This window comes from Bombyx mori, chromosome 19, assembly GCF_030269925.1.
Source record: "Bombyx mori chromosome 19, ASM3026992v2".
In the NCBI taxonomy this organism is placed as follows: Eukaryota; Metazoa; Arthropoda; class Insecta; order Lepidoptera; family Bombycidae; genus Bombyx; species Bombyx mori.
Genome location: NC_085125.1, coordinates 8,067,441 through 8,084,529, shown reverse-complemented (window position 1 = coordinate 8,084,529; position 17,089 = coordinate 8,067,441). Strand labels below are relative to the sequence as shown.

At 38.8% G+C, this 17,089-nt stretch overlaps 2 protein-coding genes across 3 annotated transcripts; one reads left to right on the top strand and one right to left on the bottom strand.

Annotated features, from left to right (window-relative positions):
- Positions 1-1,423: 1,423 nt before the first annotated feature.
- Positions 1,424-6,041, bottom strand: LOC101744061 (allergen Tha p 1). The gene is made up of 3 exons (XM_012694482.4): positions 5,895-6,041; positions 4,434-4,629; positions 1,424-1,726 (listed from the first exon to the last, which is right to left on the bottom strand). Exons 2-3 carry the CDS (start codon positions 4,615-4,617, stop codon positions 1,539-1,541), a joined length of 372 nt encoding a protein of 123 aa, XP_012549936.3. The 5' UTR covers positions 4,618-4,629; positions 5,895-6,041; the 3' UTR covers positions 1,424-1,538.
- CSP14 (chemosensory protein 14) lies at positions 5,485-17,036 on the top strand. Of its 2 annotated transcripts, XM_062673814.1 has the most exons (4): positions 5,485-5,784; positions 6,370-6,653; positions 10,859-11,064; positions 16,113-17,036. In XM_062673814.1, exons 3-4 carry the CDS (start codon positions 10,878-10,880, stop codon positions 16,298-16,300), a joined length of 375 nt encoding a protein of 124 aa, XP_062529798.1. In that variant the 5' UTR covers positions 5,485-5,784; positions 6,370-6,653; positions 10,859-10,877; the 3' UTR covers positions 16,301-17,036.
- The last annotated feature ends 53 nt before the right edge of the window (positions 17,037-17,089 follow it).

The window sequence follows — 17,089 nt, the reverse complement described above, 5'->3', positions numbered from 1 at the left end:
CACGATATTTATTATTCATTCGTGGAAATTATGAAATCCTGCTAATTACGTGTTTTATTGTAAACATTGGTACCTGCTTGCGGAATTTGAAAGCTGGCATTGTTGAATTATTTGAAAAGAGAAAAAGGTTGTCTGCGTAATTGCCAATCTGCAGGTAACGCACCGGTCACCTTCCTCAGACAAGCAAACTAGCCCATAGACACAGTCCACTGAGTTTGAGTGATCATTTCAAACAATTCCTCGGAGTATTCCCCATTGACCATACGGTACAAAATACAGAGAAACCTCCGCAAACCCACAAGTTCCAAACCATCCCTGAGAATGGGATTATCGACAATCTAAAAGTTTCTTTTCTGTATGGAGTCAAATGGAAGTAGCTGGTATTTGGGAGCCCTGGTTCACAGGCGGGAGCAGTACTCCACGCGAGGCCGGACTTGTGCTTTGAAAAGCTAAAGTCTTTGTCCAGGCGTGAAGTACCGCTTCGCTCTGTTGAGGACTCCTAGTATTATGGATGCCAACTTGAGTTTGCCCTCCAAATTTTTTTTTTGGAACGAAGTTCCTTACGGCAGGCTTGGAGGGGATAGGGATTTTGCTGCGCGACCGAACTGAAAAAATGTGATAGTAAAACCGTAAGAAAAAATCCGTGGAAAAAAGTGCGTGGAATAAAACCGTTAAATGAGACGTGCGCAGGCGCGAGCGCGACAGTCGTATACACAAGCGAGTAGTGTATAATACCTTTCTCTTTATCCTTCTTTTTTTTGCAAATTGTGTCGATTCTACATTAGCCGAAGGAACTTCGTTCCTACCTGGTGTCCCACGACACCACATTTTAGTTTTTTTATTGCTTTGACGGTTGGACATTCTCACACCCCACCTGGTATTAGGTGGTTACTGGAGCCCATATACATGATACAACGTAAATGCGCCACCCACCTTGAGATATAAGTTCTAAGGTCTCAGTATAGTTACAACGGCTGCCCCACCCTTCAAACCGAAGTGCATTACTACTTCACGACAGAAATAGGCAGGGTTGTGGTACCCACCCGTGCGAACTACAAGAGGTCCTACCACCAGTAAAAAATGACTCAGAAATTGGACATCGCTCAAAATGTCGATCCCAAGTATCCCAATAGTCGTGGGAGTATTTCACCTACACGTCCTACCCGTCAGGGCGTATCAGGAAATAGCTCTAGGTTCCCAAGGGTAGAGAGAAAAAAAAGTAACAGCATTCAATATTTATCTTTTCAGGTTCTCATATTTTACGAACCTGCAGTCTGAGACAAAGGCTGCTAGCCCATACGTCTGTAGTTTCTAATTCAGTCTTAGGGGGCTTTAGTAGCATATAGTTTTGTAATTTTGTTTTAATCGTGTCACAATGGAAACAAGTAGGATTCAGGTTTAGGGCTTAATAATACAATACAAGTAATCATTACGACAAAGAAAATGTTTATTAATCTGTAATGCTCCCCATAGTGCTAGTCGAAAATCCGTTTTCGTTTGCCAGTCTGTTGTTCCGAAATTCTACTATTGGTTTCAATTTAATCTGTTGCCACAACAAAAGCGGCGAATTGCTTTTCATATTCCCCTTTAGGGTCATACTTAGCTCTGAATTGACTAAAATCATCGGGTCTCTTGACGCTCAGCGCTTTGACGGTTTTCCTTAAACCTGTTTTCTGTATTGGTGTACATTTGGCACACGATGTTGCTATCACTTCGGGCAGCAGTTCTAAAAACAGTGTTAATTATTAATAATTACATTTTACATTTTTGATTTCTTCGAATCCTGGGTATAGTTACTGAAAATAGGTAAATTTTTAGCATTCCTAATGGCAGGAAAAAGCTTCAAATTGGTGGTAGGACCTCTTGTGAGTCCGCGAGGGTAGGTACCACCACCCAGCCTATTTCTGCCGTGAAGCAATAATGCGTTTCGGTTTGAAGGGTGGGGCAGCCGTTGTAACTATACTTGAGACCTTAGAACTTATATCTCAAGGTGGGTGGCGCATTTACGTTGTAGATGTCTATAGGCTCCAGTAAACACTTAACACCGGGTGGGCTGTGAGCTCGTCCACCCATCTAAGCAATAAAAAAATTACGTACGTCTGCATCGCAGCATAAATATATGTATTTAGAAGAAAAAAAATTTGATTACATTTCGCTTAGGAATTATAGTTTACGAATTATTTACTTATACTAATAGTATAATAATTGGTATATTTCGGATTCCAGTAGTTAAAAGTTATTAAAATAAACTGATGTAGAATTAAAAAATATTATAAAACATTAGCTCTTTAGATTGTACCCTCCTGTATTAATGTGTATAAATATACATGTCGACGCTTGAAAGGCAAACGTGACTAAGCGACAATGCGTGAACTTTACAGTAGACTAATTTAAAGTGGAAATGCCTGAAAACAAAATTTATTTTAACGAATCTAGCTGTAGTAGAATCTAGCTAGTAGCTGTAGGATTAAAATGATTTTAATGGACCTAGAAATACATATTTTTTGCGCATCGAATATGGTTATTGCCTATCATTTATGTAAAAAGCAGTTATTGTCGCTTAGTCACATTTGCCTTTCATGCGTCGATGTGTATGTGTAATTATATGTGTTTGTAGTAGTAGTTAATGTATTAGTTAATTACGAAAGAGTTATCGAATCATAGCATAGGAATTCGAGATAGGCCGTTGAAGTTTGAAGCCATCAGTGCTAATGTCATTAATCAATTAAGAAATTCTATTAATACGTATTGTAATTAATCTGTAATTTAAGTGTGTAGCGTTGAATACACTTGAAACCGTTTGGATATTTTTATGAAATGTAAATTTAATGTCGCATGATGTATTATTGTTTGTACTAGAGGTCCCGCAGTAGTCGAAATTAGACTATAATAATTGGAATTGTAAGTTTGTACACTATTATGGTTGTATTTTATACTTCTATAATCACAAATTTCGCCAAGGCTACTCTGAAAAATATATTAATAAAAACAAACAATATTTAATCTATTCTCAATTTGACCACAGACGTCGAGAACAAAAGTTTGACAATAAATAGTATGCATGCGTGTGTGCGTCAAATACATGGTATGTAGTGTGTGTAATGTTTTCTTTATTGATTTAATGTATCTTTTATGCATTATTTAAAAAAAATATTAGCATTGTGCACTTCTTCTCTATAGTCTCTATAAGTGTGGAAAACTTCATACTCCTCCGTCCGCGCAATTTTCGTAAAAAGGGATACAAAGTTTTTGCTTCACGTATTAATATATAGATAATGATTGCTTGTATGTGGACTAAATATCGAAGCTTGAAAGGCAAAAGTGACTAAGCTACAATGCGTGACTTTACAGTAGACTAATTTAAACTTTAAATTAATTTCAAATATACATGAGAAATAACTGAAAAAAAAAATTACGAATCTAGCTGTAGGATTGAAATGATTTTAATAGACCTAGAAATATTTTTTTTTGCGCATGAAATATGGTTATTGCCTATCATTTATGTACAAATCAGTTATTGTCGCTTAGTCACGTTTGCCTTTCAAGCGTCGATATGTATTATGTTTAAAGCGTTCGAAATTAGAACAACCAAAATAATTAACAAAGCACTTTTCTAAAAACATTAAACATATTGTGGACAATGGAAATGTTAATAATTAACTATCACACAAATGTAATAGATGTGGTATCTATTGACATATTTGAGTCGTCTATTATCAAAGGTGGCAATCTGTGCATTTGGACAAAAAAAATTATTGATATGTCAATACAGATTGATTTGAATATAATCGTCTCCTTCAAAGAATATGGTTCAAAACCTTTTTTTTTTTTTTTTTTCGGGCCGGGGGCCGAACCTCCTACGAGGTCCCCGCGCCTAGGGGGCGCGCGGGGTATGTGAGACTCAACGATCTGCAGGTGTTGAGAGCAGATCGCGGGCCCAAGGATTTTAGGGCCCACCCACTAAACGACTCCCCTGCACTCTTACACCCGACGTCCGATCTCCGTCCGGGGTCAGAACCCGTTCAGAGTAGGGGGGTTCCCGCGGTCAACACTACAACCAGACACGCGGCGCCACCCCGAGGACGCCCGACCGATGCAGCGATGCTTCAAAACCTGCATTAAATAAAGGTTAATAGTTAACCTGTTATTTATCTAAGATGTCGTTCCGAAGATTTTGTGACTGCCAATGGAATACAAAGTCAATAATTCGTTTTTCTGATTTACCAATCATTGTCCAAAAGTCAGATTGCCGGCTTTGATAATAGTCGACTCATTTAACATAAATTAAATATCGACTCTATTTTTTCTCAAATGACAGTTTTGCTGCATCTATCTATGTATTAATATATCTATGTATCCTTATTTGCAAGAACTAAATAATCTCCAAAGACATATTATAAGAAAGTCGACTTATATGATTTGATGAATTTTACCTTTGAATTCCGAAGAATACTCGACTTCACAGGGTCCTTTATCTAACATACAATTAATGTAGTCCGTGAACAGCTTGTCATCACTCAATATCTTGTCTACATCGATCTTGTCATATTTCTCGTCATAGCACCATATCGAAAATGGAAGCGTCAAAGCCAAAATCGCTATTAGGAGATTGTTCATGTTCTTTGGTTGCTAAAAAAAAAAAATTTGTAATATTTTTTTATTTATTGCTAAGATGGGTGGACGAACTCACGGCCCACCTGCTGTTACGTGATTATAGGAGCCCATAGACATCTACAACGTAAATGCGCCACCCACCTTGAGATATAAGTTCTAAAGTATCAAGTATAGTTACAACGGCTGCCCCGCCCTTCAAACCGAAACGCATTACTGCTTCACGGCAGAAATAGGCGGGGTGGTGGTACCTACCCGTGCGGACTCACAAGAGGTCCTACCACCAGTAATTACGCAAATTATAATTTTGCGGGTTTGATTTTTATTACACGATGTTATTCCTTCACCGTGGAAGTCAATCGTGAACATTTGTTACGTACATATTTCATTCGAAAAATTGGTAGGTACCCACCCGGCTGCGGGATTCAAACACCGTTGCATCGCTAGATAGGATTGTACCAGACATCTTATCCTTTAGGCCACGACGAGTTATACGAATAGTTGGTAATTAATATAATAATTAAAACGTCGCTGTCTAGAATAGTACCACCCAAACTCTTCTCGTGAGTGTTGTAGAAGGTGATTAATGGATTTATCGAAGAATGAGAAGTAGCACTCTGGGAGTATTAGTGGTATGGCGTATTGTAAACAGGCATGGGTAGGTATCTACATCCTGCATATATATTTACGTTATGAAACAGTCATGTGTTTCGCTTTGAAAGGCAACAAGACCTTAAGTTCAAGTAACTCTTAGATTAATAATATCAATAAATTTTATTTAAGCTGAGCCCTTACTAAATAGAATTGAGACGTCGACCTTGTGGTTCAAGGAGGATCGCGACATTAATCTTGCGTTGTCTATGGGTTCCCTTAACGTCGTGACATCATTCAATCATTCAAGCAATAAAAAAATTAGCATATTTTCAATTCTGCATCGGTTTTGAAAATGAAGAGACCAGTTTATAAGGCTTATGTTTATGAAATTATTTAAGGTTGTCGAAAAAAGTGATATGAGTTTGTGGGGTTTTGCAATAATGTGTGCAAAAGATTTTAGTGTTAAGAAGTCCTCTTATAAAGTGGACCGGGAGAGGATATTTTACCATTTTGTGAATTAAACACAATAAGAGTGGCTTAAAAATAATATATTCAATACAGTGCAAAAAATCATAAATGGTATAAAATTCCTCATGACAAAAATCATCGACGAGTTGCTTTATTTTGTTATTAGTTTATTTGATATATATATAAGTTTTTTAAAAATATATTCTGAATGTTACCCTCACCAAAATGTAGTAAATCGGATACCGGCGGCCACAAAATACTATATTTTCATCGGCTCGGACGCAGTATTTATATTGATATGACAAAAGGAAATCTACAATTATTATAATATCATTAAAACATAAAATATAATGGTTTCGTTTTATAAATATAGCATTCGTCATTAATGTCATTATCTATATAACTACACCGAAATTATGAATAAATTGTATTCACTTCCGGTAAAATTTGAACAAAATTCAAAATGTTAATTATGGCATTCAGTCTATTTTTCTGATTGTTTTCATTTAGTGAGAAATAATAAGGTAATTGTATATTGAATTCGTCGCATATTTATTTGCCTTTTATTTGTATCACAAGAACGCTTTCGGACCGCTACTTGGAAATATTGTACTCACCCACACCGCGTTTCTAGAATAAGTTTTGCCACATACCATCAAGCTCTTGACTTATCTTTATTTTTCTGTTTTCCCCCAGTACTACGAGAAGCTAAAATTAATACGGTGCTCTAAAATAGAACTTAGCGGTAGGCAGCAAATTGGCTACCCCTGGCGCTGCCGATGTTTATAATCATGACAATGACAGTTTGAGATAAGGGAAAACGTAAGCCTAGATAACGTTGTTAAAGAAAGTAAGGCTTGCATATTTTAATTCAAGACAAAAGTTTATACTTTTTCGTGAAGCGCCTTATGAAATCGTCTTTGTCTTGCTTGACCTGAGTGATTGCTAATTGAACGATGGAAGGAGCAAATTTGAAATAGGTTAGTACTACCGAGCCTCTTCATACTTACAATTTCATGTTTCTATTAAAACTAACTTATATCGGCTAAACACATCAACTTCAAATTAATATCAAAAGTTCCTGGGGTTTTTTTTGGAAGGAGGGATTTAAACACTGTATGCGAGGCCGTATTTTTTTTAATGGTAAACTTTAATGATGATTCTAGATTTTTCTTTGGTTTTTGCGAGATTGTGAACACAATAATTGAAAATTCATGAAATCTATAAAGTATTCGATACAACTGAATTATAATATAAGTGACATTTAACGAATACGAAATTAAGGCACTAATCTTCTTGGCTATTTTTACCAACAGGCAATTAGACTTTTCGGTTTGTAGGATGAGACATCCGTTCGGAATTTGACATCGTTTCTGTATGTGGGTCACGGTGTTAAAGTTGTGTGAGCCATGGGCTTCAGAAACTATAAGACATTAAATGAGTCGTAGCTTTTCTATCTATCTACAGAAGAAAGTACTTTACACTAAAAAATGTCGAAGAAAAGTAAAGATGCTCTTGATTTTCCTATAACACCTTGAATTATGACTCATTTTAATTTACGCTCTGTACTTGCTTGCAAAATAATTCTAATAATTTAATATACGGCTTACTCCTACCACATTTTTATTTAGTTTATTGATCGCATTTTTTTTACGATGCTTTATGTACACGGCAGTCAATTGTGGTCGTCCGTCTTGAGATATCCGTTGGAATCCTCAACTGTCTTGGAATAACCTCTATCCAACATATAAAAACGGAATGTTCTTTACGCTATTAGGAAGATGGTGGTATCAACCATATGCCGTCCTAAAAATACCCCATTACTAGGTAAAAGGCATCTATACTAATATTATAAAGAGGAAAGATTTGTTTGTTTGTTTGTTTCGAATAGGCTCCGAAACTACTGGACCGATTTGAAAAATTATTTTTCCATTAGAAGCCGACATTGTCCCTGATGAACATAGGCTACTTTTTTTATATATTTTTTTTGGTTTCATGTGTGTTTTAATGTTTCCGATGCGAAGCGAGGGTGGGTCGCTAGTTGAGAGATAAAGCTATGTTTGGTAATGGTAATTAAGTAGGTAACGTCTCTACATATTAGTTCTACTTGACGTGTGATTTAAATATGTTTTGAATTAATTCTAAATTTAATTGGATTTATTTATTAAAAGTAAATAATGTTAAACATTAAATCTATTTGAAAGGCTATTTAACTTAAGCGTTATTTTTGCAACTTTCATGGAGAGCCATTTAAAGTTTAAAATTTGGACAACAATAAACTTCTTCAACTATTTGAATGGAGTAAATTCAATTGCAGTTGAATTAAAAACATCGAACTCTCGATGCCAATACCAAGTAAAACGCATCTTTAATAATAATTACAAAGATAAAGGTCGCGTATTAAGCAGAATGTTTTCCTCGATATCTTGATTGTACGTATTTTACTTTTGATTTCTTATAATCTCATTATTGTATACCAAATATTTGGCACACACTGTTAATACATCAGAACCTCTACAATAACTATCCTACAGCAATTAAGCGTTTTAGATTTACCGTTTTTGGCCTGCAAACAATCGTGACACACTTTTCTACACATAAATAAAGAACAGTTAAAGATTACGTTTGTCAATAAGAAACATTTATATGTACTTTTTTTCGCCTTTTCGATTTAACGATTTAATAAACGGCTGTCTGATGTAGTGGTAAGTGACATGGTCACTACACAAGGGGGTCGCGGTTTCGAATCCCACCAAGGTAAGATATTTGTATGATAAATATAAATGTCTTTTCCAGGGTTATGGATGTATGTTAAATATATTCATGTGTATAATAAAAATCTTACATTTATATCCGTTATCTGGTACCTGTAACACAAGTTCTTTACGAACTTATCACGGGACAAGTTAACGTGGCGTGATTGTTATAGTAAATATTTATTTATTTATTTATAATGTTTCATGATAGAGCTCTATTGGTACAGATACAAGGTAGCCCGATTTCTTCATTATTACTTACTATTTTAAATTATGTTCATTTATGAAGATTACTATGACTTTTTCTAATATATTGTTTTTTTTTGTCTGCACACTTCGGAGCCATAAAATTTTTCTTGAGACGGAGCATATGAATAATGACGTAGTTATGCCCGTATCTTTAGACGTTTCGTCAAATATTCCTCAACTCTTTACTCATACGATGTCGCTCGCGAATTCTTCCCAAACTTACTCGAGTTTGGTATTTTTAGTCGACCATTACATTATTCCTCAACTCTACTCGAGTGAGGTAGAGCCGTGGTATTGCGTCACCACGACGTCATCAGTTTTAGAAAAATTTGGTCAAGCTAGCATCAAACCCATAGAGTTCTGTACCCGGTCCCGAGTAATGCTGAAGGGTACATTTTTGACTACGGAACACGTTGTTCCATATTATTCATATTTCATAACAATATATTACTCTTAACAAGCTTAATCACGTTTGCATTTAAGGTTAGACTATATAACAAGAGTCTTTCTGAGCCGCAAAATATTATTCATAATCTAGCGATACATATCTTAGTTTCAAAGATAGTAGGTATAGGATAATTACTGGTGGTAGGATCTCTTGTGAGTCCGCTTGGGTAGGTACCACCACCCTTCCTATTTCTGCGCTGAAGCAGTAATGCGTTTCGCAGCCGGCATCCGTTGTAGCTATACTGAGACCTTAGAACTTATGTCTCAAGGTGGGTGGCGCATTTACGTTGTAGATGTCTATGGGCTCCATAACCACTTAACATCAGGTGGGCTGTGAGCTCGTCCACCCATCTAAACAATAAAAATAAAAATAATAATAATAAATGCTTAAAGTATTATCTTTCATGTTACAGCGCGCGATATTTATCTGCAAATTAATGAGTGAAAACAAATTGTCTGCCTTTTTGCTCAAAAGTCTCAGCATAAATCGGAATACGCGCTCCAAACTAGTATCCGATATGAGGTAAAAGGAACAAAAACCCGCGCTGCATGTTGTTAGGCGACCACGCTGCTTTCTTTATTTCCTGGCTTGTTTGTATGCGGTCCGTTACATCGACCTCAAGGCGCCGGAGACTGGTTTGAGAAATGCTTGCACCCTACAGTTTAACCGAGAAACGACCATACCGACGGTGCCAGCCGACCTCGGAGGTCTTCCGCATACTTTCTTTCTGAGTAAGTTAGAAATTATTACGTGAAAGTGTCGTTCGAACGTTAAAACACTCAGTGCGGCAGTATATTTGTGATGTTCTTATGTTTTCTGTATGTAAATATTTCAATCAGCCTTTGTGAGGACCAATTTTGTTGTCACCTTAAAGTTATTGTGCTATCTGTTGTCTGCTATGATATTAGGTGAACTGAATTCGACTATAACTTTCCTTATTACTAGTCACTGTCAACTCGATTAATTTTATTCTTTATATTATTAGATATCTTAAAAAAATTGTGATATTATTTTTTTAATCGTGACCATATTTAATTTTGTCTTTTTAAACTGAATCGTGTTGTATCGAATGTTGTAATTATAATTTTTTTTAACTGTTTTGAATGATTAATATGGAACGCGATTTTTTACAGTTCGATCAGACCTACCTTAACGACCAGTTTAGAATATCGTGTGTTCCTTGTTTGTTTGTAACTTTCTATTTTTTCTACAAGCATTTCACTTGACGGTAAGTGGTCACGATCGCTTATGGACATCAGAAATGCGAGGGGCACAGTTATGACGCTGCCAATCGCTTTTTGCAATTTATCACCTACAGGAGAAGCAGAATTTCAAACTAAAGGCCTTCTACAGATGAGATTTTAAATTCTACGCGTGATCACGTCCAATCAACTCCTCACCCCGTCGCTTTGACATCTATACGTGTGGATGGCACTGGATGGTGTTTTTTTTATTGCTTAGATGCGTGAATGAGCTCACAGCCCACCTGGTGTTAAGTGATTACTGGAACATAGACATTTACAACGTAGATGCGCCACCCACTTTGAGATATAAGTTCTAAGGTCTCAGTATATTTACAACGGCTGCCCCACCCTTCAAGCGGAAATGCATTACTGCTTCACGGCAGAAATAGGCGGGGTGGGTGTACCTACCCGTGCGGACTCACATGAGGTCTTACCACCAGTACGTGGAGTATATTTAAAGGTCTATGTCTAATCTCCCTTCATCTTAGTTACAGCATAAACGACAACATGAAGAGTTCGCTGTTTTGCGTGTTGGTGCTGACGGTGGTGGTATCAAGCTCCCGGCAGCAGAGCTATCCCAGAAACGACAATATCAACATCAACGCTATCTTACAAAACGACCGGATCCTGCTCGGTTATTTTAAATGCGTCATGGACAGGGGACCGTGCACGAAAGATGGAAAAACCTTCAAGCGTACGTTTGTTTACTTTTAAAATATTCAAATAATATGAGCGTGTTCACGAGCGACTCCCACGTTCAAACAGTTTGGTGATAATAGAAAAAGCCTTACAAGCTCCGCGTAATTAGGGGCGGTATAATTTTTTTTATGTTTGAGAGATTACTGGTGGCCCGGAGGCCTTTCTAGTTTTACCAGGGCAGGTGGGCGAGTTAAGGCTCAGCCTGGATTTTTTTATTGCTTAGATGGGTGGACGAGCTCACAGCCCACCTATTGTTAAGTGGTTACTGGAGCCCATAGACATCTATAACGTATATGCGCCACCCACCTTGAGACATCAGCTTGGGGTGGGATTTGCTAAAAGCTACCCGAGCGCCTCCAAAGGAGACCTAACAACTCAAGAGTAGTTGCTTCGCAAATGAATCTAATACCGATCGGAATCTTTTTTTTTTTTTTTTTTTTATGATTGAAAGTTTACTGATGGCCCGAAGGCCTTTCCAGTTTCACCAGGACAGGTGGGCGAGCAAAGGCTCAGCCAGGAGGGGTGGAATTTGCTAACAACTGCCCGAGCGCCTCCGAAGGAGACCTAACAACTCAAGAGCAATTGTTTCGCGAATGAATCTACTACCGGATCGGAATCGCGACCCGCTGAGAAGATCCGGCGAGAAACTCAGCGGGCTGATGCATGGGTTAGGTTGCACGTCGACCTCTTTGTCGAGTTCGACGAGTACGGTTACCGGGGTCCCTAAGCCTGCCCCTAGTATTAGAGCTGAAGGCATCTAATGCAAAGGTTATTGGATCTGATGGATCCGTAAGGACGTGTCTAGGCCGTCGACGGTGACTGGCTCCTGCATGATCAGGATTCGGGGAGTAGTCAGCGGCGGCAACGATAAGGCGATTATCATGACGCATAGCCTTATCGAAGTATCGTTCCGACGCTGACTTTATGTATTTCCGAATTGATTCGAGGCCCAGGTCGTCGTGTAGGTCAACGTTCCTCACGAACCACGGAGCCCCGACAGCTAACCTGCAAAAGCGGGATTGTAGGGATTGGAGGGTGTCTATGTGTGTGCGGGCCGCGTGAGCGAACACCACACTCGCGTAAGTCATGACGGGCCTTATGCAAGTTTTGTAAAGTGTCACCTTGTTCCGAAGGGACATTTTACTCCGCTTACAGATCATGGGGTATAGTCTACCGAGAATAAACGCGGCACGGTCACGGACTGATTTTATATGCGGGCGGAATGTCATCGATGCATCCAGGGTAACGCCCAGGTACTTGACCTTCCTAGCCCAGGGTATGGGTTGTCTAAAGAGAGTAATCGGGGGTGTGAGATTCCTCCTCCTAATCCGGGAGGAAATCCGTGTGGAGCTTCCCCTCTGAAATAGCACCGCAGTACTTTTCGCTGGGTTGATGTCTATGCGCCATTTTCGGAACCACTGTCCTAGGGCTAGGGCTGCGCTCTGAAGCTTCTTCGCGATTAGGGACTTATTTCTACTAGAATAGTAAACAGTCGTGTCGTCGGCGAATAAAGCTAAATGGGTCGGCGGCGACCGGGGAATATCGTTGACGAATAAGCTAAATAGGAGGGGTGAGAGGACAGAGCCTTGCGGGACTCCAGCTGTGAGAGGTCGTGGGGAGGAGCGGGTTCCCTCGACTCGATATCGAAAAGAGCGGTTCGACAAAAAGTCCCGTATGATGAGCACGAGACTATCCGGCACGCCCATGTTGAATAGTTTGAAAATCAAACCATTGTGCCAGACTTTGTCGAACGCTTTTGCGACGTCGAAGAAGAGAGCTCCCGTGTATAACGGTTTTGGTCGATTAAGCCCCACAAGAATGTGCTCCGTGAGGCGGTGCACCTGTTGAACGCATGAGTGATTTGTACGGAATCCGAATTGTTCATCGATGAGAATGCTCTTGGATGAGACGAAGTCTCTGAGGCGTTTGTAGAGCAGACGCTCATACAGTTTGCCTAGAGACATGAGGAGGCTAATCGGGCGGTAGCTCGTCGGATGATTTTTTGGTTTACCGGGTTTATGTATGCCGATAACGTCCGCTTCTTTCCACACCGCGGGAAAGATACAGTTCGCCATAGCGGCATTGAAAATAGATGCCAACATCACGATGAGTTGGACGGGTAGAAGTTTAATAACGCGGTTAGATATACCGTCGGAACCGGGAGCCTTGCGAGGACGTAGGTCTTTGATCAAGTCTTTAACTTCCATCGGGGTGACGGGTGGTAACGCATCCGAGGGTGGCAAGGAGGCTCTGCGTTCTACCTCACTGTCTACTAATTCTACATGAACAGGGTCCACGGATTGAGTGCTGGGCGTGCACTGGGTTTGCAATGTATCGGCCAGCAGCTCTGCTTTTTCATCATCATCGAACGCCGCGAGTCGGCCTGAGGGGCCTACGAGGGGGGGCATAGTTACTACCGTATCCGATTTGAGAGTACGAGCTAAGCGGTAGTAAGACCTTTGGGAGGGCGCGAGTCTTTCTAAGAAATCAGACCATCTGGCATCTCGGACTTCGGCGATGCGAGACTTTACGTCGCGTTGTAGGGCACGCATTCGAATACGATTATCCACGGTAGGATACCTATCTTAGGCGCGGATCGAGGCGTTCTTAGCTCTAAGGAGTTCCCTAATATCGTCGGGCAATTTGAAGCGGTGAAGGAAGTCCTCCTCTTCAACTTGCTTCGATGACCTATCTAATGTCGAGGTGATGTGTGACGTTAAGATGTCTATGGCTTCAGCGGTATCCTGAGGAGACGGGGTAGAGTCCGGGCTAAACGGGCCGATCGGAATCGCGACACGCTGAGAAGATCAAGAGGCGGTATTCGACATGTCTATATGTATGGCAAAGCAGTCATGCGTTCCGATTGGAATAGCTCTTATACAATTTGAAGGATGGGATAGCTCTTATGCAATTTATTTGAGAGTCCGACCTCATGTATCAAAGTGGGTAGAGGCATTCACCTTGTAAAGTCCATGGACTCTGGTAGCACATAACACGAAGCGCGCACCGAAAAAGCAAACTAATATGGATCATACAAATCCTATAATACTTTTCGAATTATCTAGACGGATAATTGTGTTGCACCACTTTACCTTGAGTGTCAACTGTAATTAGCAAACGTTAAAATGAAACCTTATTAACCTGTCTATTGTTTTGAAAATAATTTCGAATTAACAGTGTTGCGTATTCAATAATAAATAATGTGTGTAGTGGAAAATAGGTTCGAATTAAACGTTAGACTAAATATTCGACTAGACACACCAGCCATGGATGAGATATGAATTAGATTCATAAATATAGCGGCGCTTCAAAAATATTAGTTTTAGTCTATTTGACAGAGAGGAAGGCTCTTTGAGTTAAACATAAAAACTCATTTTCGGGATTGACGTTACAAAAATGAAATATGTTACATTGTTACATATACTATAGCGAAATAAAGTCGGCATCAATGCGCCATTTCGACAAAGCGGAACAACACGAGAACCCTCTCATTGTGGTTGCTGGTCGCCTACATTGCCGATCCTGCGGATCAAATGGTAAACAGTCGACGTCGCCCAAAATACGTCATCTCGGATCCTCCCGATCCACTAACAGTACTTTTAGGTACCCCAAGCACCGGTCATAATTCTCGTCGAACCCGTCGCTTGCGACGAAGGGCTCGGCGAGTAAATTAACCCACAGACATAGCCCACTGAGTTTCTCGCCGGATCTTCTCTGTAAGTCGCGTTTCCAATCCGGTGGTAGATTTTGCGAAGCGCGGCTCTTGTTAGTGTTCATGTTAGCAACATCGTCAGGTTTGAGCCCCGTGAGCTCACCCACTAGCCCGGTGACGCTGATATGGTCTCTCTAGACCATCAACTAAAGAAAAGCAAAATAAATAACCAGTATATCGAGGGGTTAAAGGCTATTTGGTTTAAGCGATATTTCGCTTAATACGCGATATTTATCTTTGTAATTAAAGTTGCGTTTTTTTTTTTGTATTACCATCAACAGTTCAACGTTTTAAATTGGACTTCAATTAAGTTAACTGCATTCAAATAGCTGAAGAAGTTTTGTTTTTTATATTTTTATAAAAATTTTGAACTTCAAAGGGCTCTCTTTTAAAGTTACAAAAATGTCGCTTAAACCTTCCTTTCACCCTTCGATATAATTAGCCACGATTAACAGTCACATTGCTTGGGTAGTGAAATTATTTTAGATAATTTTTATTTCTGTTTTATATAGAGCTCATGGCTCATTTGTCGCAATACATAGACATCACATTGTGAATATCGACCCACCTAGACACACGGAGCTTAACTCTATATTGTATAGTACAATGTCATAGGCAACAATTAGGCAAAGTGATGACCTTAATATGAGAATTTCAGAAAATTTCTATTAGAACTAGAATTGATCAATCCTTTAAGAGCTTATTATATATGTAGATGAATATGTAATATTGGGATATATAATATATAATTCCATTAAAATGAACCGCAAAAGTATTTAGCTGTTCATTTTAATGGAATTTAAGTAGGCAGCGGCTTGGATCTGCCCCTGGCATTGCTGAAGCCCATGGGCGACGGTAACCACTCACCATCGGGTAGACCGTATGCTCATCTGCCTACAAGGGCGATAAAAAAAATTAAGTATATTTTGGAACAGATGGGCCCGATAAAACCTGGGCCTCGATAGGGAGATAAAAAGTTAATTTACCGCGTTTCAGTTATACGAGTAATAAAATAGTGACCATATTCCAATGCCTCAGAAATTATATCTTAACGAAATCCATCTATTATATCTATGGCTGTTATTTTTTTATTTTTTTTTATTATGATTGAAAGATTACTGGTGGCCCGGAGGCCTTTCCAGTTTCACCAGGACAGGTGGGCGAGCAAAGGCTCAGCCAGGAGGGGTAGGATTTGCTAACAACTGCCCAAGCGCCTACGAAGCTATGACTGCTAAGTACATAACTTCAGGAGGGATAATAACTCGTTTATTAACTACCCGTGTAATATATAGTAAAAAAATAATAATTTAATTGTATTCTTTTAAATTTAGGTGCTCTTCCGGAGGCATTGCCGACAGCGTGTGCGCGGTGCTCTAATAAGCAGAAGGCAGCTTTCCGGACACTTCTTCTAGCGATCAGGGCCAGAAGCGAACCAAGCTTTCTGGAATTACTCGACAAATACGATCCGTCAAGATCTAATAGAGAATTACTGTATACATTTTTAGCCACAGGCCTTTAGGGGTCCATGCCCTAGATTTAGATTTAATATAGTTATAATAATAGATCTTTATCTATGAAGTTGCCGTATTACAATACTGGCCAGTTGAAACTTATTAATAAATATTTGACTGGCAATAAATTCTAATGAATATTGTTATAAAAACATGGAATTCTATTTTCAAATTCAGTCAGTCTTTTGTTTATTGATTGGTGTTTTGTTTTCACACCATTTATTTATTTTTCATCAATGTGGATACGATTAAAATACGAGTAATTATATATGTATTCCACAGAATACGAATTTGGTCATGATAGCAATGCCACACACGTGGCGTGCATCAATAAGGGAAAAAAAAACTTTTTGGGAAGGAAAAAATTCAATACCCAAGAGGTAGTACGCAAAATGCCTAGAGTTTGTCGGCTCTTATACGCTAGACTTTTTCAAGAAGACTATTGAATAATTACCCCTTCGCTGGTCACCAATCATGGATATTATATTTTAATTGATATAAATAAAACAATATTTATAAAAAAAATGATTAACTTTCTGTATACTAAACGGCAACTTCGTAGTTAAAGAAGACCAATGTTTCGGCATGTGAACGAAAACACTAAATCGGAATCGTAATGTAACTATATGCAAACTCAACTACGATCATATGTAATTCACATCAACAAATAGACTAATTAACGCATTTATTTTTAAATTATTCGTAATTGTTATTTACTAAGAATAAATACAGTAATAACGTAAATGTTTTTCCTTGCAATCAGTTTAATAAATTGTAAGTCATTCGAGAACTTGTAA